This window comes from Atractosteus spatula, chromosome 2 (assembly GCF_055471065.1).
Source record: "Atractosteus spatula isolate fAtrSpa1 chromosome 2, fAtrSpa1.hap1, whole genome shotgun sequence".
Classification (NCBI taxonomy): domain Eukaryota; kingdom Metazoa; phylum Chordata; class Actinopteri; order Semionotiformes; family Lepisosteidae; genus Atractosteus; species Atractosteus spatula.
This window is the reverse complement of record NC_142707.1, coordinates 32,688,188-32,711,297: the sequence shown is the minus strand read 5'-3', so window position 1 is coordinate 32,711,297 and position 23,110 is coordinate 32,688,188. Positions and strand designations below refer to the sequence as shown.

Below are 23,110 nucleotides of genomic sequence, written 5' to 3'. Positions count from 1 at the left end.
AAAATGAATATGAACAGAGGGATCTGCACGCTGTAAATACGTTTTAGAAATGTTCAACACTTAAAGAATTGAATTATTAATCGCCCATCTGAATATACATACACAGAATTGGTCTTTCACATATACTAATGTAAAAACGTTTTAAATCCGGTGTTTCCGCTTGTGGGTTTCCTCACTGTCGTGTGCGCGCTGCGCGCCCCCGGAACGCTGCCTCATTGGCCGTGTTGGTGTCGCGCGCGCTCCCCGTGTTTGTGGCGAGTGGCATTGCACCATCTTTGAGCTAACTGCGTGCCACCTTTCTCCTAAATCATGAGGTTGTCTACCGTATTTCGTAGTGCCTACAGGAGTTTTCCTACTGGATCGGTCAGCCGATCCCGGTACGGGATAAGGGCTTTGGGGTCTGAGAGGAGATCTGCGCCCTTAGGGAGCTTTCTCCCCATCAGGGATGCGAGCTCCGACGGGAGCGGCTCGGCTGGACCGGCAGTGAGCTTCGGGAACCGCCGGGACCACACTGGGAGCCCGGGGGATGAAGCAGCCATCAGGTGAGTTCCTCCATTGATCATCTTCTGAGTTGCCGTGTGGATCTCCATTGTCTACAGAGGGGCTGACACTAAAGGGTATTTCCTGATTACCACGAGAAAGGCGGCGCTTCTCTTTCAATTGTGTTCATTTTTAAGTTTCATATATAATCAGAAACGGTAACATTGCGGGGGTTGGGACTCAGCGATAGCGGACAGGTTGTTTTTAACCTTTTATAATGTATAATTCTTTCTGATAGACTTTTCTGTAACTTTATTTCGGACTAGCACGGCACTAGCCCAGAGCCCCACGTGTCATTAGTTTACTCCGGGGGAACCAGCTGATGTAATTCAGCGCTATTCTTGCTTATTCCACAGGGGGGCTGTGAGCCTGTTTCTGTTCTGGAGTCCATTAGGTCCAGTCCTGTACAGAATAAATAATAAATCTGCCTTCATGGGGACGTCTTATTTGACAGTGCGATAAGTCGATAAGTGCGATAAGCCGTAGTAGTATCATTCATTAAAACAATAGGACGAAATGCCCCCCCCCAATACACTAAACCAGAACCACTATCCGAGCCAGGATTTTTTTTCATGGGTTTGACTGGCTCTGGCCGTTCTCCAGAGACATTTTAGGGCAACGTGCAAATCATCACGATGGTGCTTACTCTGCTGGTTTTGGAAAAGCAAGGTCCCGCTGGCATGCCTGGTGAAAAAACTCAATTAAACAGGATCACAGCTCAGCAGTTCTTAGGATATACAGTTTACTTTATACTTGTTATAAGATAAATATAAATTTCAATTGTGTCATGCTTTCTTAATGGCAAAATAATTAATTGTAACTTCAGTTATTAATCCCTTAAGTCATCTATCAGTTCAGTGTACAGATGTGCTCTCACAGTCAGGAGAAATTCAGATGGTTGTGACTTCCTTCTTAAATCATATGTTAAAAAAGGATACAAGAGAGCAGGGAAGGGCAGTCCTGGTCCCAGAGGGTCTAGAGAGTCTGCAGGTTTTCATGCAACTCTTCCCTTAACCTGAATCAGCATAATAATAGTGACTTAATGGGACTAATAACACATCAGTAACAGAATATGGAGGTGCACAGATACTCCATACCCAGTTTAGTCAATGTGATTGTGTGCACAGAAAATATGACTTGGCAAAAGAACGTGTAAGGCCCACTTGTCTTAGTCATTGTTCAGCACTGAAGATTTTAATCAAAATCTGAAATAAAATTGATTTAAACTGGAATTTCGTGTTCAGCTTGGTGTAGCTTTGTTCTTCACTACTTCATAATATTGGAATGGCTGTAAGAGTTTTACGTGCTTTGAATTAGGAATTAGTGGAATATTGGACACTAATTGCACAGATGCTCTTCAGTTCTAGATTTGTAAAGTCATACTAATAGAATTAGGGAAACCATTTTTTCTTGATGGAATTACATTTTCTTGACCACAGTGGCTCATTCATATAGATGGATGAAAAATGGATGCCTTTCACTATAAGGCTTGTCCCCTGCCTTGTAAATATATAGAAAAAATGTACAGAAAATCCAGGAATAAACTGTAAATCACATTACACCACATCTTAAGTAATGTTTAAATGACTGATTAGCCTGTGGTTCTGTGTTGTCAGACAAAGCGAATCATTGCTTCTTCAGGCCAGGAAAGATAATTTATTTTATTTAAAATATTTCTTGTATTCAAGGTGTTTCTAAATTATGTCTAGAGATAAAACATTTGTTTTTAAAAATGGAATATTTATCATGTTTTTGATGGCAAGAGTATTTTAAAGACTTTAGAATTTAGACAGTTTTGAAGTTCTATAAAGGCACGAGTCAGGCAAAGACTGTAAAACATTTTAAAAACCATTAATATCTGTTTGAGCTTGGGGAAAACCATCATTAAGAAGTGGAAGACACACAGTTACAGCCTAGACAAGGCGATCTGATACCCCTTTCCAGAGGTAGGAGAGTATATTCTAAAAAGAGTGCATGAGAGGGGTCAGCTAAGATTTTATGTGCAGCGTTAATAATATGTCACCCCTAAAGACATGTTATTAAGTCCAAAGGATGTGTTGGTAATCTTGCCACCTGTCCTGATGACTTTGTTCAACTTGGTATTGTACTGCAAGGACAAGGCACGTCCCCAGCTCTGAATACCAAAAAAGATTAGAATCCTCTGGATAAAACTTGTAAAAGTGTCACCATTGGGATTTCTACATTATAACTGCTTAATATTCTTTAAAAAAATACAACCCGTATTGCATCTTCAGATACCTTGCCTCTGTCATAGTGTTCCAACTTAATTTACAGTCCAGCATCGCCGGAGCTCATTCTACTGTACAGTACGTGCCGATGACTTTGTTGTTGTGTTCATTGAGTGGCACTTGGTTGTGAAAAAGGTCAATGAGAGAAACTAACCTAGAAGAGTCTCATCATTCATCCACGGTGACCCTGCCTGAGAACGTTAAGAAGTTCCCAGGCTGTGCTCTGTCCTTCTGGAATTGATAGCTTTTATCTTAGATTTTTTTGTTTTTGTTTATTTGTCTGCAGAGAAATCATCCAGAAGTCCAAAGAGGAGATTGCCTTGCTGCAAACGCGACATCCCATGTTCAAGCCGGTGCTTGCCATCGTACAGGTGAGGGAGGCAAGGGGAGATCTCTTCCCTTCTCCACGTTTCTGAATTTTGATGGTGGAGTCGCCGGATTTGGACATACACGCGAACCCCGTCGAAATGGCTGTTTCCGAAATCCCGCGTCGAGGCCAAAAGTATCGCTCGTGAACCGGAGGAGGAGGAAGTGTGGAGGAGGGAAAAAGGAAGTTATCAGCACCTATTCCATGGACTCAAACCCACAGATAGTATTGTACACAGCAGAGTTTTGCAAATGAAGAATTTATTATAGTGTGTGTGTATACTTTTTGTGTTGCAGACCAGTACAGTCTCTGTGCTATTAATGTTCTCTGTATTGTCGTGTCTTGATGGGTTGAGAAGAGTGGGCATTTATGTGCAGGGTAGTGAGAAGTGAGTCTGTCATTTAGTGGAAGTTATAGCTTTAAGGAGTGTTGTTACGCATCTAGATACTTTTGCATTTCAGGAAGGAGCGACTTGAGTATTGTGTATTGTTTATTTGATTTTGTTAATTTTCTACCTTGTACAGGAAACCTCATGTTAATGTCTCTGTATTTCTTCAGGGCTGCCTTCATGTTACCAGAACAATTGCCAGTGACATTATACAGACATTGATGTAAATTTGCCTGTAGTAATAATGCAGTACGTGCTTTCCTTGATAATGAAAAGTCTATACAATTAGTGCCCATATAATCACATACATAAGAGAAACATTCCAACAAATTTTTTGTTTTGTCTCTTACCTATCTTGAAGTGTTGTTTTTTATATTTTTATCATAGGCAGGTGACGATGACAGCTTATTGGAAATGAACAAGGAGATTGCTGCTAAAGTAAGTACATTAGAAAGGCCTCAGAATAGAGGAGGCCATTTGGCCCATTTATCTCATATGGTTCTAGTTCCTTGTCCTGTAGTTCCATAACCAGTACTGGTTATACTGGGAACAAGCCTGTATAAAGTACAAAATCAAGCTGAACCCCCTTGCCCAGAAACGAACAATTTTTCAGCCCTATCCTGCATGTGTAGGAGGAGTCTGGAGTCCTCAGGGAAAGCCCCCATGACGAAGGAGAGAGACTGAAAACGGGCAGCCCTGCCCTCAATGTAACCTGGAGCTGTGAAGCAGTAGTGCTTTGTGTGTTGAATTTGTGTGTTTTCTCCATTTGTGCATGGGTTTTCTCCAGCTGCACATTCTTCCACTGTTCAAACATGTACTGTGAAATTTGCGCAGGTTAATCGCCTTCACCCCTAGTGGTTGCATGGGTGCTCTGTGATCTACTTGGTCTAATTCTGTCTTGTATCTTGAGCTTGCTGGGTAAGGCCCCTGCCCACTGTTACCCTCCAGTGGATCCTTGTATACTTTTTTCCCTATTATCAGGCTCAGTTTTGGGAAGAACAAATGTATATTTATAAAATAGGACAGTCTAGAATTTCACTGACGCTGGCACCTGTACTGAAGGGACTGGGTGGTTCTAATATCAGCCCTCTCTCCTTCAATTACCAGAGAGTCAGAAGGTTTGACAGGTTTCTTGAAAAGAGTACAGCATCATCCAATACATTTTTTTTCCCTCTCGTGACCCCTGTCACATGTAGACTCATGGCCACCATTAGTGCGTGTGCAAACCAAATTGAAAGCACATCATTCATGCAGTACTTTCCCAATTAAATAGCAATTGTAATTGGATTTTGGTCTAACATTACACAAAACAAGACAAAACCCCCAAAAGAAAACATAAACACCACTCTCAAAGACCCAAATTCATAGAGATAATTAATAATGCCTGAAAATATTTTTAAGTGCTGGTTAAAGATCTTTCTTTCCTGACAATGTCAGGAAATGTCAGTTGACTGGCAGGTTAATTTGTCATTAATAATGAAAAATATTTAATGTTTTCTGTTGTCACAGATTGGATTAAATGTTATCCATATCTGCCTGCCAAGTGAATGCACTGAAGATGAGGTAGGTCCTCTTTCATTATTTGTCCTGTTAAAAAAATGATTAAGTTCATTGTTTACAACTGCTCAGGTTGGGGCAAAAACCAGAAGACGCCAGGCCCTCCAGGCATTGAGTTTGACATCTCGGTCTTATACTATGAATCTGTCCTTGATGCTGGAGGTCTGTGAGTTCAAGGCTGCTGTTTGTGAGCCCATGACCTTTCACCTACTTCCACATTTGAGGTGTGGAATTCCAAAAGATGGTGCTGTTTCCCACATCACACTGTAATTTTCACTTGTGATGAAATGGGAAAATTCCTCTAAAAGTGGATTAATTTACTTAACCTATGAGGCTTTTTTAAAGTCTTGTAGAAGATTATTCAGAAACACAGGAACTTGAGATGATACATATGAGAGGCCATTTGCCTCCACCAGCCTGGTTGTTGAATATTTATTTTTATTACACAAAAGCACCACATTTTTTACAGCTGAATCGGAAGCCTTTTAAAAAAATGTAGGGAAGCATTTTTTAGTGTTTGTATTATTTAATGCAATGCTATGTCCGTGACATGCTTGTGGAATTTAATTTCTAATGCATTTCATATTTCAATATGCTTTATGTTTTATTTGATTGTATGGTATAGTGCGGTGAAGAAAAGTTTGCGAACCCCCTAGATTGGTCTGGATTGTTGTTTTATTTTTTAACCTAAAACATAATTTAGATCTTCACGAAAGTTTTTGTAAGTTGCCGATACCCTGATTAAAAGCACAACACAAAGACATAAGATATGTATGGGTTATTTAATTAACAAAATGATCGAACAACAAATGTCCCCTTGTAAATAAGTACAGTACGTGTACCATTAGATTCAGTAACTGGTGGCACCTCTTTGAATGGCAATAACTTTAACTATCCATTTCCTGTAACAGTTGATCAGTCTCTCACATCAGTTTATAGACATTTTTGCCCATTGTTACTTAAAAAAACTGCTTCAAGGGGGGATATTTTAGGGCTTTCTTGGATGAACAGTCTTCTGCAAGTCCTGCTGTAATATTTAAGTTGAGTTTATGTCTGGATGCTGTTCTGCTGTAGATCTGCCTGTGTGTTTAGCATCATTGTCTTGCTGCATGATCTCCCTTTGGGCTCAGATGCTAAATGGAGGCTCTGATATTCTCCTGCAGAATTTGCTGATACAATGTTGAAGTCCTGGTTGTGTCAATGATGGCAAGCTGTCTGCTTTCTCTTTTATTGCTTTGTTCCGAGCGATTGATTTCATGGGTACGCTCATTTAAAAAAAATACACTGGATTCTCTGCCTGTAAAAGTTATTTTTTTCTGGGAGCTGGAAGCGATGAACACCATTGCACTAAGGTGCTACTGTCAGTTTGACCATCAGCAAGCAGCATTTTTTATCTTAATTTCCTTCACCCACGTTACTCACACTCACCATTGAATAAGTCACAGAGTGAGAGGCCAGCAGATCCAGAATGTTTTTCTGGGGTACTTTGTGACTTGCTGGATGGTGTCTGGGTTGTACCTGGGGAGATCTTGGCAGGATGTCTTGGATAGAGTAACTGTGGTCTTTGAATATTTTTTATTTGTAAACTTTCTGATAGTGAGTAGATGGTGCCCCAAATATTTAGAAATGTTTTGTAACTTTCTCCAAACTCCTGTGTTTCGAAACATTGTGTTTTCTTTCTTCTCTTTTCAGCATGGAATAAACCTATTACTTGTTCCTATTTATTAAAAGACTGGTTTTGAATATAAAAGATATGAAATTGGAATACTCACGATTAAAATGTGTAACTTTGTGACATTTCTCATCAATATAATATTAGTGTATTTTTTGTCTGCTGTGGAATGGGCTTGGAATTGTTATTATCAGTAGATGGTGCTACAGTACAGTATGTGGTTGGATTCAGTTTCCTGAGAATAGGAAGTGTGTCTGTCCTACGTAAGACATTCAAGTTGAGGCACTTGTTTAGAATTCTGGGTCTACTTGCCTTTTCTTTTGCTTATAAAAGTTCAGTTGCAATACAATTTTTATATAGTATGTATTGATATCTTGGTGATTTTTCCAGATGGTCAATGAAATCCTCAAACTGAATGAAGACCCTAAAGTTCATGGGCTGGTCCTGCATCTACCTGCAGGATCTCGGAGCAGCAAAGTGCTGAACACAGTGAAGCTGGAGAAGGATGTGGATGGGTTTGTACACCAGCCTGTGGCAACTGTTTACTCAAACTGTCCTCCAACGTTTGTATAAGCACCCAGCAGCGTCTTGTGCTGTGTCCTGAGACTTACACTGGAATGAAATGAATAAGCAGATGAAATCCAAACAAACCAACCAAAACCTTTTCTCTGTCTGGGGGCACATGCTTTCATTTTTGTCATTTTATTTGCTCTGTAAGCTTCTACTTAAATGCAACCTGATTAAATCTGCTTATGTACAGTGAAGACAAACTGTGGTTCAAGACCAAAAACCAACATTTCTTGGAAATATGAATACTGTAAATATTTTGCTGCTACGATTTAGTTAAACACGAGTTATAAAACTGGAACTTTTAGTGTTACATTTTAAAAACTGCATTCTTATAGATATATCTATTTTTCCAAATAATGTGGTAGATTCTTTTTAAAAATATGAATGTAACTTAACAGGCTATTCTGGGCCTGTGGCCAGAGTTTGCTTTGTGGTTTTGTCTTTTTGTGATCCAGCATCAGCAGGTTTTAACATAAAGTCATGAGAGTCTCCCTCTGAGTTCCACATTTCTGACAGGATGGACCGGCCAGAATTAACATGTTTTCCAGAATGAACTCTGTTTAAATAAATGACCAGTACAGGGTTTTGTCCTCTGTCCCAAGATTAGGCACCTCTACTGCCTTTTAATTTCTTACATTTATTTTTTATTTTTCAGTTTGTGGGTGCGTTAAAATAGCATAAGTGCTTTGATAATGATATCATTATAGTAATGATAAGAACCTTAAGTGATGTTTTGCATCTAAGTGGCAGTACAGAAAAAAATATACCTGCTGTGTATAACACATAAGAACCATTAATTCAGAATTACAGAGTTAATTAAATCCATATAGTCAATTTTAAAACTAACTAGCTCTACTTTTACAAGGCACTAAATATTAAATATTTTCACCCTTCCACTGATTTATCATTTTGTTTAATTACAAATTATATACACTCTTTTTTTAAGGCGGCATAGTGTAGTGGTTAGCATTGCTACCTTGCAGCACTGGGGTCCTGGGTTCAGTTCCTGGCCTGCTGTCTGTTTGGAGTTTGTATGTTCTCCCTGTGTTTGCATGAGTTTCCTCTCACAGTCCAAAGACATACTGGTGGCTTCTGGGAAAACTGGCCTGGTGTGAGCGTGTTTGTGCTTATGTCTAATGTTCCCTGTAATGGTCTGGCACCTTGTCCAGGGTTTATCTTGCCCTGTGCCTGTTTTCTACCAAAACAGGCTCCAGCTATCCCCCCCTCCACAACCATGTGTTTGATAGAGTGGTTAGAATATGGATGGATGAGTCTACACATTTTTTTAAATTCAGTATTTGTAATGTTTTAAGAAAGTGAAATGATGCCAGGAACCACAAAGAAAATAAAAGGCTACAATGTTAACCATGCACAAGTACTTATCCTTTCAAAATGAGTCAATGCTTGTTAGAAACCCTTTTGGCGGCAGTTTTACCTGCCAGTCTTTAGAGAACTCTCTATCAGCTTTGGAGATGAAAGTATTTTTTTGTTGCCTGAAGTTCAGTGCCTGTCGCTTCACTAAGCCGCCCATGCTGTCTCTCAGGGTGACGGACTTGAATGTGGGAAGGCTGGTCCGTGGAGATGTGAACGAGTACTTTGTTCCCCCGACAGCCAATGCAGTAATGGAGCTGCTTGGAAGATCTGGTAAGTCTTGAGTTTTCAATTATAATTAGGTTGCTGTGGCGTTAAAGCTGATCATGATCATACAGTACGGTATTTGTATATATATTTTCCACAAAATTGCTCATGCCTTGTTTGTATATCAGTGGAAATTGTAAACCTTCATAAGTCTCTGTTTCATTGCGGGGAGACATGTAATTAAGCAGAATGACGGGAAAGCAGAAATAAGGCAGTTTGTTAGTTTTAAAGACACATCTCTTTTTGCCGGAGTGAACCACTCTGTTCGTACTAATAGCTTCTTTAGCACACTTCATGTTGTTTGATACCATGATTATCTTAAAAGTTTTCATTGTAATGACAGAATCCTCATATACCTGTATTCCTTCAAAGGCATTTTTAGTTGGTTCAAAATAAAATGAGTATTTCTTCATGTGAGTTGCAATGAGGTTTGAAATTATTGGCATGCTTTTATAACCGTTATACCATCATGGGTTTACACAGTTTTCTTTTATCTTATTACTACCTTGTGAAAAGGTGGTAATAAGATAAAAATCATAATAGACTTACAAGATACTGTAGCTTTTGAAGTTATATAGTCTGACAGGGTTGAGTTGTTTTAAGAATTTTGAGGACAATCCATCATTACTTTCCATAAGGAATACTTAATAGACTAACAATTAACAATGGGGTGGCCATCACATAGTGACATAAGGACATCCTTGAGACGACACTTTCCCAGTGCAGAAGATATACTGGTGTCAGTCCGACGACAGTGATGATGTGCTTTCGCTGTGCTGATAAGTCCATTCTATTACTGGGAATCAGAACTGTGAAGGTAGCCCATCGTTCTTTATTTTCATGGTTTACAGTATTGTGCAAACCTTCTTTTGACTTCTAAAGAAATTTAAGCAATAAGGAAAACAAGACACGGTACCTGAATAAAAAATACATTTTTGTTGTAGAATTGTTTGGTCTTTCACACAGATTCATCATTGGAAGGAAAGACGGTGGTGATAGTTGGGGAGAATGGACCTCTTGAAATCTCCCTTCAGTGCCTCATTCAGAGGAAGGGTGGAGTAGCCTTGAGCAGTGTCTGGAAGGCTGATATGCTTCCCAAACAGGTATTTTTTGTCACACACTTGTACGCATCATTGTATTACAAAATTTGCTTCCCTTTAATATACCTCTAGCCTGAAGCTATTGAACAAGACCTCACTTGTATAAGCTTGCAGTGTTAATTACAATACAATAATCACACAACTTGAAATACTTGTAAATCACAAGTAACAGTGTATCTGAGATTAAACTTAGGTATCTTGAGGCAGTTAATTCTCTCAGAGTGTTAGCTTGGTTATGTGGCAGAGGGTATTTCTTTTCATTATACTGACAAGATCTTAAAATATCCCTTCAAAAGCATTTCAGGTTGGTTTGAAATAATATTAGTATATCTTTTTGAAAAGATCTGTTGCTAAGAAAAATAAATCCCAAGTGAGCTCTTGGGTATTATATCTCTTCAGCCACTGGATGGCAGTACAACGTTACAGTCTGCACTCCATCCATCCATTTTCTGACCACTTTACAGGGTACAGTACAGGGCTGAGGCGGATCCAGGGCCTATGATAGATACTTTATTAATCCCGTTAAGAATTATGCTATGCTGGCAAGCAGTAGGCATGATACTCCCTTAACAGGATACCAGGAGGAAACTGGAGCACCCAGCAGAAACCCATGCAAACACGGGGAGAACATACAAGCTCCACACAGATAGTACCACAAGTCCAGACTTGAACACAGAGCCCTAGCACTGTGAGGCAGCGATACTAACCACTGCGCTACCGTGCTGCACCTGTCCGAAATAGTTAATCACAAAAACACTACTACAGTATGTCAGTTGCGACAAAAACAGAGTGAATTGTCAGACATGGGCGCACATTTGATTGTACTTGTGCTCTGAAATGGACTACATTCTCTTAATTGTGTCCTATGCCATTTTAACATTAATCTTGTTTAGTTGCAGTTGAGATTGCAGTGTAATATTTACAGATAAACCAAAATTATAATCTATTTTAATTACTGCAATATTAATCTAATATTACTATAATCTTAATCTCATAGGGCATGATTGAGTGTAACAAGAAAGGATTGTAGTAACGTTAATGGTGGACAGTATGCTATTAGATTTTTTTCTTACCAAGGTATTTGATCCAATTTTTTAATTGCAAAGCCTACAAGCCAGTCACAAAGTCTCACCCTTGAAAATAACATAATTCAACTGTGAATTGCTTTTTAAATTTGGTCAAATTTTCTGTTGCAGTTTCAGCAGGCTGATGTAGTGGTACTGACCAGTGAAAAACCAGCAGAGATTTCTCTCAGTTGTTTGAGGCCAGGATCAGCAGTTATCAACTGTTCTCCTACTGTAGTGTCAGGTAATGTTTTTGTCATATCCAGGATTTCATCTAAAATCTCAACATTTGTCCAAATAAACGGTAGTTCTTTTGCCCCGGTTTTTGGTCTGCAGTTCATTTGGCTGAGAAAACGATGAATTCTTCCTTCTGTTCATTTTACTGGCTAAAAAAACAAACCAAAGAAAAATTTGATCTTATCAATGGAAGCATCAGTCTTGTCTTTGCACAATCACCTGTACACATTTTACATTTTATTTGAACATGTTGAGCAATGTACTCTTGCAGTAGAGGATCATGTTAAAAAATTCAGTTGTTTGAGGCTTCTATATCTTTGTCAGGTGATTTTGTATCTTAATCTGCACTGTTCTGTTCTTTTCAGTCATTATGTTTTTCTAATTTCATTATAATCATTTGTTTCCTTAGCCATTTTGATTCACATGGCTAGTATTGCTGAAGAAAGAGACTCAGTGTGGTATATTAAATTGTTGGAAATTAAGTTTGGTTTGGAACATTGTGTTATATTTTTGTTATTCTATTCTAGTAACTGGTATGTTTTTCTTGGTTGTAATATTTCCTGGGAAGTTTTTTCTGAGTTTTTTTTCTGCCATTGTGAAACCCAATATTAGAAAACACTTTTGTTCCTCCACATTGCTGTGATGGAAAACTGTTAAATTAGTTTATATGCATATTACAGCTGGTCATCATTACTTTTAAATTCAGGTCTAAAACTGAAGTGCCATATAAGAGATGGATAGTAACGAGGTGCTGACACTTGATGGGCAGTTGGCGCTTCTAGGCTTTGTTGTTTGGCCCATCTTTTTAATTTTTTTGGGGGGAGATGAGTTTAAGTCTTGATGTATTCCAGTCTGCAAGAAAGGTTTACATTTCCTGTGTGGTTTTGCCTTAGTCACAAAAATGTGTTACCTCTTGAAATCTCAGTCTTGAGTTGCTCTTTTCTGTATAGATCATGCAATCTCCTTGTTTTTCCCAGAGGAGAGTAAAAGCCAGCCTCAGTGTCTGGCTGTAACTATGGAGACGGAAGTGGAGGCCTTGGCTGCTGCTCTTAGGATGCAGGTTGGCCATTTCCTGTGTCCAGTCTAAACACCTTGTGCTGTCCCTCATTTTGTTTGTCTCGTTTGTTTATTTAACTTACCTGCTGTTTGAATGCAGTATTTCTCTTGCCAAGAGAGTTATTGCAGATGTTACCATTTAAAAAAAAATCACTGTTTCAGAGGTCACGAACTCAGTAGTCACTTTTGTAGTTGCAGTTGCATACCAAAGGCAGAATGTCACATAATTAAATGTTTGTTTTTGATCGGTGCCCTTTTTCCAGACTTTTCTCTCTTAAAAATGGGAAATATTGCAATTCTTGTACTAACTCATATTATCACATTTAAATGGTCTTGTTCATATTAACTCACGATTGCATTGAACTGTCTTATATGTTAGGTCTCTTTATTTTAATTCTGAATGGTGGTTTCAATTTCTGCAGAGTACAGCTTTGTTTGAAGTCCCAAGTATAGCATCCTTTAATATTTTATTTATGATTAAATTAAAATTACCACATCCCTTCTGTAATTTCTCCCATAACATTTCTACAGCATCATCAGGAAGTGTGACGTGTTTTCAGTAGACTTCTAAAAAATGTGCGATGGAAGTTGTTCTTTAACGGTGCCTCTTTTTGTCAGAACGTTGTCGCGAGTGGCCGTAGGTGGGTCGACCATCAGCAGTACAGGCAGTGGAATCTTCGATGCCTTAAGCTCCAGCCCCTGTCTCCTGTACCCAGGTAAGCTGATGGAAAAGTAGACATTTGTCATAAGCAATACTGTATATCCAATTATAAAATAAAAAAATACATCTTTTAGTTTTAATATAATTTATCCTTAAACTTTTAATGTAATATGCCACAATACCTACCTGCAGTTCATTTTGTTTCTGTATTGTCATTTGGTAGACTACTAGGGAGATGGTGAAAGCATTTTTCTCTGTTTGATTAATGTAAGTGTTTCAGTTAATCTCGCATTGAAGATAGCAAAACTCCCATGACCGTAAGTAAATGATTTTTAAAATTCCCTCAGATTGTTGAAGGGGATAGCCTGGGTACATTCTAATAAACCTCTGAACACAGTTCTTCACATTGCTTCGTACCCCGTCGGAGACCATATTCAGTTTTTCCTCAGCTTTTCCCTTGTTTCCCTTTCCCCAGTGACATCGAGATTTCCCGGGGCCAGACTCCAAAGGCAATCGACCTGCTTGCCAAAGAGATCGGGTTGCTGGCAGATGAAATTGAAGTGTATGGAAGAACGAAAGCCAAAGTGAGATTATCTCTCCTGGAGAGATTGAAAGAGGTGCCAGATGGGAAATACATCCTTGTGGCAGGGTAAGGGCCTCCTCCCAGCGTGGCTTTTCACTGTTAGTGCTTTGTATTTAATTTGCAGCTTTAAAGAAAAAGGTCTGTAGAATGGATCAGTCTGCGATTTTAGTTGACCTGCCTCCTTTGCCTTATAAACATTGTATTCCTTATTTTAGCATGTTAACATTAAAAAAAGGTTCTATTTAAAAAAAAATAGTGCTGTTTTAACCCTGCATGTCCAGCAGTTATTTTCTTATCCTTTAATACCTTGTTTGAGTAAATCTGAGATTTGAAAAAAAAAACAATTTCTTGATACTTTGAATTTGTATTCCTCTAATGTTTAAAAGAAGAAGCAGAACATAGCATAATATTTATTAGGTAAAATTATTATAAAATAATAAAATTATTTTATTAGGTAAAACCATAGACAAACTGTACGGAAATCTGTAATGGAAATCTGTTAATATTTTCATATCTGTGGGTATTTTTCTATAGAATGATGCCAAACATTTGCATTTTGAAGGTGTTACATCATTTCATTGGCCGCCCGTCTTTATTTTCCAACTTAATTTCAGTTGGGCTTATTTTGTAACGCAAAGCAAAAATCTTCAAGTTAAAAAACCTCGAAGCTGTGTTTCTCTGCTTGGATTTGAAGCCAGAATGCTTTTCTCCATCAAGATGGCTGACTAGAAAGATGCATCTTCCTTAATGTGGTCTTCTCAATTTTACTCGGGAAGTTTAAAACAACGTTATTGCGTGTCTAAGAGACAAGTAATCTAATATAATGCAAAGAGTGTAAAGGTAAATTATCCTGTCTTGGTAAGTGATGTGTGTAAAGATGAGACTGAGCCATAGATATAAGGTGTTGCTGACAAGGTTAAAAGATGTTTGGTACTGTACTGTTATGTTCTACTGCAGCAGACTGCTGTTGATCTGAAACTTGAGCCATTTTGTTTGGCTATAGAAAAGCACAATCAATAATCACCATCTATATATTGACTCTATCCTTTATACAGTAATTTCTTAACGCCATGTTGTTTGATTAACTTCTCTTCTAAGTTTGAACACAAATATTAGCTCACATAAATTGAGTTGAGTATTGAGAATCTTGCGGGAGCTTTAAAAGATAGCCACTGTTATTCTAAACAATTGGAGTAGTAGTATATTTTGCCGTTTATGCTGTGGGTCTGTAAAAAATTACCCTAGTTGTTGAAAATGATCCCTTTGCTTCTTTCAAGAAATGGCTGGATGAGATCAATTAGCTATAGAAACCAAACGAGCCAGATGCGATGAATAGCCCCGTATCATTTGCACTCTTTTGTTCCTTTTTTGTAGATCAGTAGAAATCTAAAGTATTGCTGGTAATTGCTAGGCATTTAGAGGACAATCTGACAGACCACATATAATGCCTTTAAAAGTTTTCCTGATTGACACTCCATGGAGAAATCCAAGCACGTCTTCCCAAGAATCTCAAGAATGGGTTATGGCGACTGAAACCTCTCACTCTTAGTTCGCTTGTAATAACGTTTTGCACAAATGAAACTAAAAAATAGATTTGCTCTTTACTTACTGCTCCTGTCTTCTGAAGGATCTACCAATAATTTAAAAAAATACTGAAATTTCTCTTTTGTGAGTGAAATCAGCAGAATGTTTCTCTCATTCCCTATGTAGCCGCCAATGAGCAGGACAAGAGATGTCTAGCAATGTGTAATGGAAAAGTTTGTTTTTACTAGTGTTTGGGAAGGGGGTGTGTTATACTTCTTAGTTCTTTTCCAATGTTTTTGGATAACTGTAGATGAGGTCTGTGCAAATGTGGAAAAGCTCTTTGTGGACAACCATGGGAGAAGGTGTAATAGGAAATAAAAGATTGAATGTTAGATGTCAAGGTAGGATTGAAACCAGTGGCAGAAAGATTGTATGATTAGATTGCTGAACCTGAAGAAGGCTCCATGGCCGAAACATTGTGTTTTCTTCCTTCTCTTTTCAGTATGGAATAAGCCTATTACTTGTTCCTTTGCAGCCTTAAAAGAATGATTTGATTTTGTGAAACATTATGATTTGCAGAACTTACCACTAGGGGGCATCCAAGGTCACCTGACATGCCATATGAATTCTCAAAAGCCATAGTGCTTTCTTGAAACTGATGATTAAATATGATAAGGGCCTGAAGTTCCTATATAGGGGATCCATTTAAACTAAACAGTAAGGTATATTTTACTTATATAATACATCTTGACTTGATACTAAATACCTTTACCTACTTGTATCCCGTTGTACACTTGTCCTCTTTAATTTCCCAGATTGGTTTCCTAGTGAACTTCACAGTCAGATGTAGCAAATCACAATTGTAGTTGATTCATGGTTTTAATGCAGAGAGAGTTAGGTAGGATGATTTAATAAAATGGTTTTGCATTTTGTGTTAAGAATATGCTGGATTCAGGTCAGGTCAGTTCAGTTCAGTTCAGTTCTGGACCTGGAGTGCTGTCTGCATGGTCTGTATGTTCTCTCTGTGCTTGCGTGGGTTTCCTCCCGCAGTCCAATAGCATACTAGGTAGGCTAATTGTCTTTTGGGAAAATTAGGCTTTGTGTGAGTGTGTGTATCTGTGTTTGTGTCTGTGTGTCCTGTGATGGACTAATGTCCCATCCTGGGTGTTCCCTGCCTTGTGCCTGTTGCTTGCTGGAAAATAGGCTTTGGCTTACCCTTCAGCCTGAAGCTGCTAAAAAATTAAAGTGGGTTAATTGACTTCCAACATTGTCACATTGTTAGAACTGCTTGTAAGTTAGTTGAAATCAATCCTGTCTACATCATTCGGGGTAGGTCTGTATTTCTGAGAGCAAGTGGGGTTGTAGATATATTAGGTATATATTAGGTAGGTATATTTGTAGATATAAGCAGAACTGGGCAGTGTTTGACTGATGAAACCTGGGTTTTAAAGCTGTACAGAAAATAGGAGATTAGGAAAACGATTCTGTACGTGTGGCCATTTTGCTCCAGGACTTTAGGATAAGACTAAGCACCTTGTGAACTTCTGAATGTTATTAAGAAGGAGTGTTTCACAGCTAGGTTAAAAGAGGAGGTGTGTGCTATCGTATTGTAAAAACATGAACATGAACAGGGTATATGAAAAACGGTAGGTTCCTTTTTGGGTGAGCTTCTGTGTTCTGTATAAATCATATCTGTGGTCCGATACAGTATTTGAATACAAATGCAATATCTCGATTGCTGGCTGTGTCTGTGTAATGCAGGTTGAGAAACATTTTATGTTAGAATTCATCGTCTTTTTAAAGAAATGCTGTAGTCATCTAGCATTCAAATTTCCTTTTAAACTATGTAAAAAATGAGAGCAGTAAGGTCTTTCTGCAAATCTGGCAAACAAGCTTTTCATTAGGTCGAATCTGAAACTACGAAATACAAAACGTACCCTTTTATAGACTTTAAAACTAGTGTGGCTAGTACTAAACTAGTAGGAACTTTATTGTGCAGCTTTGTAATATTTCGGACAGTGAGTGCATACTGTATATATGTGTGTAGAAGTCTAAATGCTGTGTTGTGTTCTTTAAAGATCTCAAAACGGACAGTACTTCTGTGTATCACATTTCCATTTTTCAGCTCTGCATTTTCTTATTAACTCCTTGTAACGTGTCATTTAACAAATTGAATAGAATGTATCATAAAACATACTCTTAAGACATCTGAGGGATCCTTGAGCCCCTGGGGAGCTGAGAGGGGAGCTGTGTTAGGGAGCAAAGGAACAAGTAGAGGTTAATCCGACACTGAAGATAAAGGGCCGTGTTCCGGCTGTATCCTTCTTTCTGCTTTCTAGTGTAAAGTAAAGGTTATTATTGAGACAGTAATCCTTAAAAGTGGGATTAAGTTTGTTTTTAAATACAAGGCCAAAACACGGGCGTGGGCACTTTGTAATGGTTCTTCTTCATTGCTCACTTAAAGACACGCACACAATTGCAGGCTCAGGTTTCTTATTTTGTACAGTAAACAAACTGTCACTCCACGTGCGGCAACTTAGAAAAATCATGTTGCATTTTGAATAACGCTTAGATACGTTTGGGATTGTTTGGGTTATTTGATCATTCTTGGCTTGCCACGATAGGTTTGAGTGATGAGTACATAACTACTAAATCACCTCATTAGTGACTGAGGTAATGAGATGAAATGGCCTAGTGAACAGAAAGAAAAACATGTAAAGGAGCTAAAGTACCCCACTTATCAAGAGAACAGTGCCTTTGTGCTGTCAGAAAGTTGGAGGTTCGATGGTCTAAGTCAGCCCCTGGAGGATGTGCCAGTAGGAGGAGACTGAGAAAATGACTAACGCCCACAACAGTTTGTTGATGCCTTCCATGCCAGACTGGTGCCCCATTAAACAATTATGGGTGACCTGGGAAGGTGTGTGGTATTTGGAGCTTAAACCTGACCCAGACCGAAGCCCCAGAGGGTCAATCCTTTATACAGTGTTAATCAGCATTATTCTGTTACTTATGTCAGGAGCCACCAACCCTGGTCACAGGGAGCCCCGTCCTATTTCTTTTAGCTCACCTGTTTTGAAAGACTGGAAGAACTTGTGAGTCACTGATGCATGAATGAAGGAATTGATTCAGTTAAGAAAGGCGCTTGAGGTCTGAAGGGTCTGTCGATGTAGCTTCCATAAAATATCGGTGCTGTTACTACAAAAAACGTTTTCCTGTTATGTTTTGGTCAATTTGGTTTTGCTATACATGACGTCTCAGTACTGAAAGTGATACTTCAGTACTTCTGTTCAGAGAGCTTTAAATGTAGATTACCTCAATATTTAGCATGTAAAAGTAGTCACAATGAAAACTTTAATGAGGTAAATGCAACAGTTTTAACAATGACAACTAAGAAGGAGAATTCAAGAAAAGTTTAAGGACATCACTTTCTTTATCCGTTCATTTTCCAAACGCTTTGTCTAATGCCGGGTGGCAGGGAAGCCAGAGCCTATCCTGGCAAGCAGCAGGTACAAGGCAGGATACACCCTGGATGGGACACCAGTCCATCACGGGACACATGCCGACACACCTGCTCCCCCCACAGCCAGTTTTCCCAGGAACAAATTAACCAATCAGTACACTGTATATCTTTGGACTGTGAAAGGGAAACTGAGACACCCGGTGAAAACACACACAAACATGGGGAGAACATACAATTCCGCACAGATAGCGCCCCAGGAATTGAACCCAGGGCTCCCGTTGTGCAAAGCAGCAATGCTAACCACTGCACTGCCATGCTACCCTTAATGTCTTTATCCACATTTTGTAAATATTGATTCAGTACAAATTTAAAAGAAAATATAGAGGAAAAATGTTTTTCTTGGCTACAGACATATATTTATACATCCATTGACAAAACAAATCATGATTAAACTGTGATGTTTTTTTTATTTTTTAATTTTTGACCAGTTTACAGCTCCATATGTTGTATAATATGGCAAAGCTGTCTTAAATTTATTTAGAAATGCAGTTGCTTGGCCTGAACGTTATTCCACTAGGAAAATTGATTTTCCAGCAAATGTTCTGCAGGTCATCTTTATGGGGGCTCCTCCCAGAAACTGGACAGGCTTGCTTTATTAGAAATGTTCAAGTGAGCCAACACTGGACTGCTAATGACATTTCTTAGCTTACAGTGAACGTTGTGTAGGCCTGCGGTATCCTGTTTTACTCTGGATACTTAAAGACTTGAGGATGACAGGGAACCACATGCTTGTTCTAATGCTGTGGACCCTGAAAAGATCCAGTAATCTCTTGCACAGGCTTTGGCCTGGTGGATTCCAGCAAAAAGTTACAGCAATGGGAAAAAGTGGTATCACAGTTCTAGGCAACCACTTCAAGGCCCGTAGCATTTGATTTGGGCAGGATATACAGTACAGGTCTGCATCGCCCCACTTCTTCCATTCTGGCTGAATGTCTCTAACATTATAGGCTGGTTACTCCTGGCTGACCAGAGTGCAGATGGTTCTCCCTGTCGATTAGAACACATACCTGTTCCCCTACATGTGTGAAATGTACTGTATCTAGTGTAGTATCCTTAAAAGTTAAGGACAAAAATACACGATCCTTTACCTAATGTGGTAGTCTGGCAGTTGGTTAAAATAAAGTAGGACCACTTTATGAGCCCAAAGTAACAGACTACGCCCCTCCCCATTGTAATAACGATCACTGGCAAATATTTCAATGTACATAGTTATTATTGAATATCATTATGTATTTACTCCACACACATTTTTTTATATTTGAGATTTACCAGAAACCTTTAGTTTTCTTGCTTTTAAACCACATTGTTTATGTACTGTAGGTACGTAAGATATATATTTTCACTACTGAGCACACATCTTAGATACCCATATATTGTAACTCCAGATTGTATTTCTGGTATTGCCAATTTGCTCATTAATCCACTGTCTTTTACTGTTGTTACTGTGGTGCAAAACTCCCATGCTGGAGAAGAGCGTCCACAGTTTTTCTTTGCACCTCTTCTGGTCCTGGAGGGCTGGAGTTGTGCCTCTCTTTATAGCGGCTTTAATTCTTATTAACACAGTTTTCTTTGGGTGAGGAAAAAAAAAACAAGCAGTCATTAGCAATCTCTACTTCATCTTAGAAAATGAGAACAATCCAAGTTAGCGGTGGCTAATATGAAGGACTGCTGCTGAAGGTAAAGTTTTCTGTCCTTTAGGGTTTCATACTGTCTTAAACCATCTCAAACATTTTCTAAAGGAAAGTCATTGAGTGAAAAGAGCAGAAATGCTTTAACACAGAATTGGCGTTCTGTATGTATCCATATCAATTGATAACATTATTTTTGAATTTTAATGAAACAAAGGAAAAGTTACCAATGTGAGGGGGCCATTTGGACTTTCTAGCAATAATATTACCATATTATACAAAATGTGGAGCTGTAAACTGATCAAAAATTAAAAAAAAAAACATCACAGAGTTTAATCATGATTTATTTTGTCAATGGATGTATAAATATATGTCTGTAGACAAAAAAAATATTTCTCCTCTATATTTTCTTTTAAATTTGTGCTGAATCAATATTTACAAAATGTGGATAAAGACATTAAGGGTAGCGTGGCGGCGCAGTGGTTAGCATTCCTGCTTTGCTCCACTGGAGCCCTGGGTTCAATTCCTAGGGCGCTATCTGTGCGGAATTGTATGTTCTCCCCATGTTTGTGTGTGTCAGTTTCCCTTTCACAGTCCAAAGATATACAGTGTACTTCCACTGCCTGAGACATGTTGTTGACCTCTTTCTTAGTGAACACCTGGGTGAAATATCTGTTTAGTACATCAGAAATATCCCATTATTGTCCCAGATACATTGTTGCATGATGCTATTTGATTGTTTTGCTGTTGTAGATATGCGTTTATGTAATTTATTTCAGCCCCCATTGGTATCTTCCTTTTTCGTCTATCGTGGCCTTTCTAATTTCCTTTTTTTTAACTGTGCTTGCAATTTGTTGTGCTCCTTTTCTTTAACTTTCTTTTTGAATGTTTTATGAAGTGTTTTTTATTCTCTTATATTTTTCCTAATGGATTTTGTTGAACAATTTGGGATCCTGTTTTATAGTTTTTAATGTATTCGCTTTTGGGAGAAATCATCTGAGCTTCAGCAGGATCTATTTAAACTGTTCCCATTTGTTTGTCCATATCTGTCCTGTCCCATTCTGCTCCTCTTGAGTTCCATCTCCTTTCCTGATATTGAAAACGTATGATTGGACTCAATTTGTACAGTGTCAGAGTACTTTGCATTTCTGTCTTGGCTGTTTAAAAGATGAGAACAATCCAAACATGTCCTCTGACAAACAGTAAGAACTGAGTCATTAACCATACCTATCATTTTGGTTTCTTTTGCTGTATTATATGTTTTTCTCCATCTTCAGTATGCACATGAAAACCACTTCTCCTTAAATTCTTAATTTCATTATACAGTGTTAAATTCTAATCACTATCTGCAGGTGGTTTATGGCATACTCCGTTCCATACCTTGTATAACACTATACCTTGAAGATTTTTTTTTAATCGTTTTTTAAGAATCTGACCCTGAATTTTTTAACATGATGAAAATGGATTTGAATATCGGCATACTGCATGGATACAGTACTTAGGTGACATTTTTTTGTTGTTAAGGAAAGGCTATGAATATGAAGTGCTGGATTTAGTATTTATCTCAATGTTAATGGTTAGAAAAGTTTAGAATGTATTAATGAATTTCTTCTCCTACTCCATTTGAAATATACAGGTTTTAATATATAGTGCACAAACTGCGGTATTGAAGAATTTCGGTTCAAACACGTGCAGTAAGAGTCTTACTTGTTGAAAGGCTTATCTTTTGACGGCTTTATATTCACATACCAGTCTGTACTGTATACCTCTGTTTACCTCTGTGTGAAAAAGCACCTCTCTCACTAGGCGGATGAGAACCACAGTTTCTTTAATGTTTGAAACAAACAGTCTCCCTGGCAGCCAGACAGGAATGAAAGTCCACTTTGCAACCTCCTGCAAATGGACTCCCTTTGTTGTGAAACCTTTAGAGAGTTGAAGGTCTGCGGCAATTAATGTCAGACCCAGGCAAGCCTCTTTAAACTGGTGCCAAGATAACATGTCCTTTCTCATAGATGGGGCTAAAAGAAAGTCTTGTGTTAAGCAAAGCTGCCCCAGCTTGAGCTGTTTAACACAGACAGAGCAGTGTTTCTCTGTATGCTTTCAAAAGGTATGGATTAATGATACAGTAGATCGGACGGTATGCTTCCAACTACAGACCTCTGAAATACCAAAGGCTTTTGAATTTTCGAGACATGATTGTCTGTCAGGGTGGGGACCTTGTCTTGCCTAACATTATTTTGATGTGTAAAAGAGAGCGAAACGAGCTATCTAGGGAATGTTTTCTAAAATCCATCATGTAGCTTAAAGTAGTTGGCGATATCCAGAGAGGAACAGAACTACAGCTCTGCCAATAGTGTGGAGATCCCTCAGTCTTTTACTTGACCAATTAATTTGGATTTATCTTGAGACTGGTAGCAAGAATGTTGTTTGTGAGCTATAATATTAAGAAATTCAATATGTTTTTTTTTCTAGATTCATAGGTTTCATTTCATCCTGTTTTAATCTCATGTGTTTTCTGTGTTCGTTGTTATTGTGCTTGCTTCTGTTTGAGTTACTTAGCCTTCTGATAATATTCTAAGATCGAGCTGTTTTGTAATCAGTTGTGAAAAATTAGTTATTTTGGAAACTTTTCTCCCCTACCTTTATTTGTTAGCATGTTTTTGAAATATCCCATAAAAGGTCTAATTACAGGCATGCAATACAGTAATTCAAATCTCATTACATTTTTGTGTCAGTTGATACAGATTATAATCTGA

General features: G+C 38.3%; 1 protein-coding gene across 1 annotated transcript in view; it reads left to right on the top strand.

Moving 5' to 3' along the window:
• The first annotated feature begins 236 nt into the window (after positions 1–236).
• mthfd1l (methylenetetrahydrofolate dehydrogenase (NADP+ dependent) 1 like) overlaps positions 237–23,110 on the top strand; it is a 117,618-nt gene continuing 94,744 nt past the window's right edge. The window contains exons 1-11 of the mRNA XM_088929573.1: positions 237–542; positions 3,076–3,160; positions 3,932–3,982; positions 5,054–5,107; positions 7,164–7,288; positions 8,887–8,987; positions 9,948–10,084; positions 11,278–11,389; positions 12,360–12,442; positions 13,057–13,154; positions 13,575–13,748. Coding sequence (XP_088785699.1) covers positions 310–542; positions 3,076–3,160; positions 3,932–3,982; positions 5,054–5,107; positions 7,164–7,288; positions 8,887–8,987; positions 9,948–10,084; positions 11,278–11,389; positions 12,360–12,442; positions 13,057–13,154; positions 13,575–13,748 — 1,253 coding nt within the window. The 5' untranslated portion in view covers positions 237–309. The remainder of the gene's footprint in view (positions 543–3,075; positions 3,161–3,931; positions 3,983–5,053; positions 5,108–7,163; positions 7,289–8,886; positions 8,988–9,947; positions 10,085–11,277; positions 11,390–12,359; positions 12,443–13,056; positions 13,155–13,574; positions 13,749–23,110) is intronic.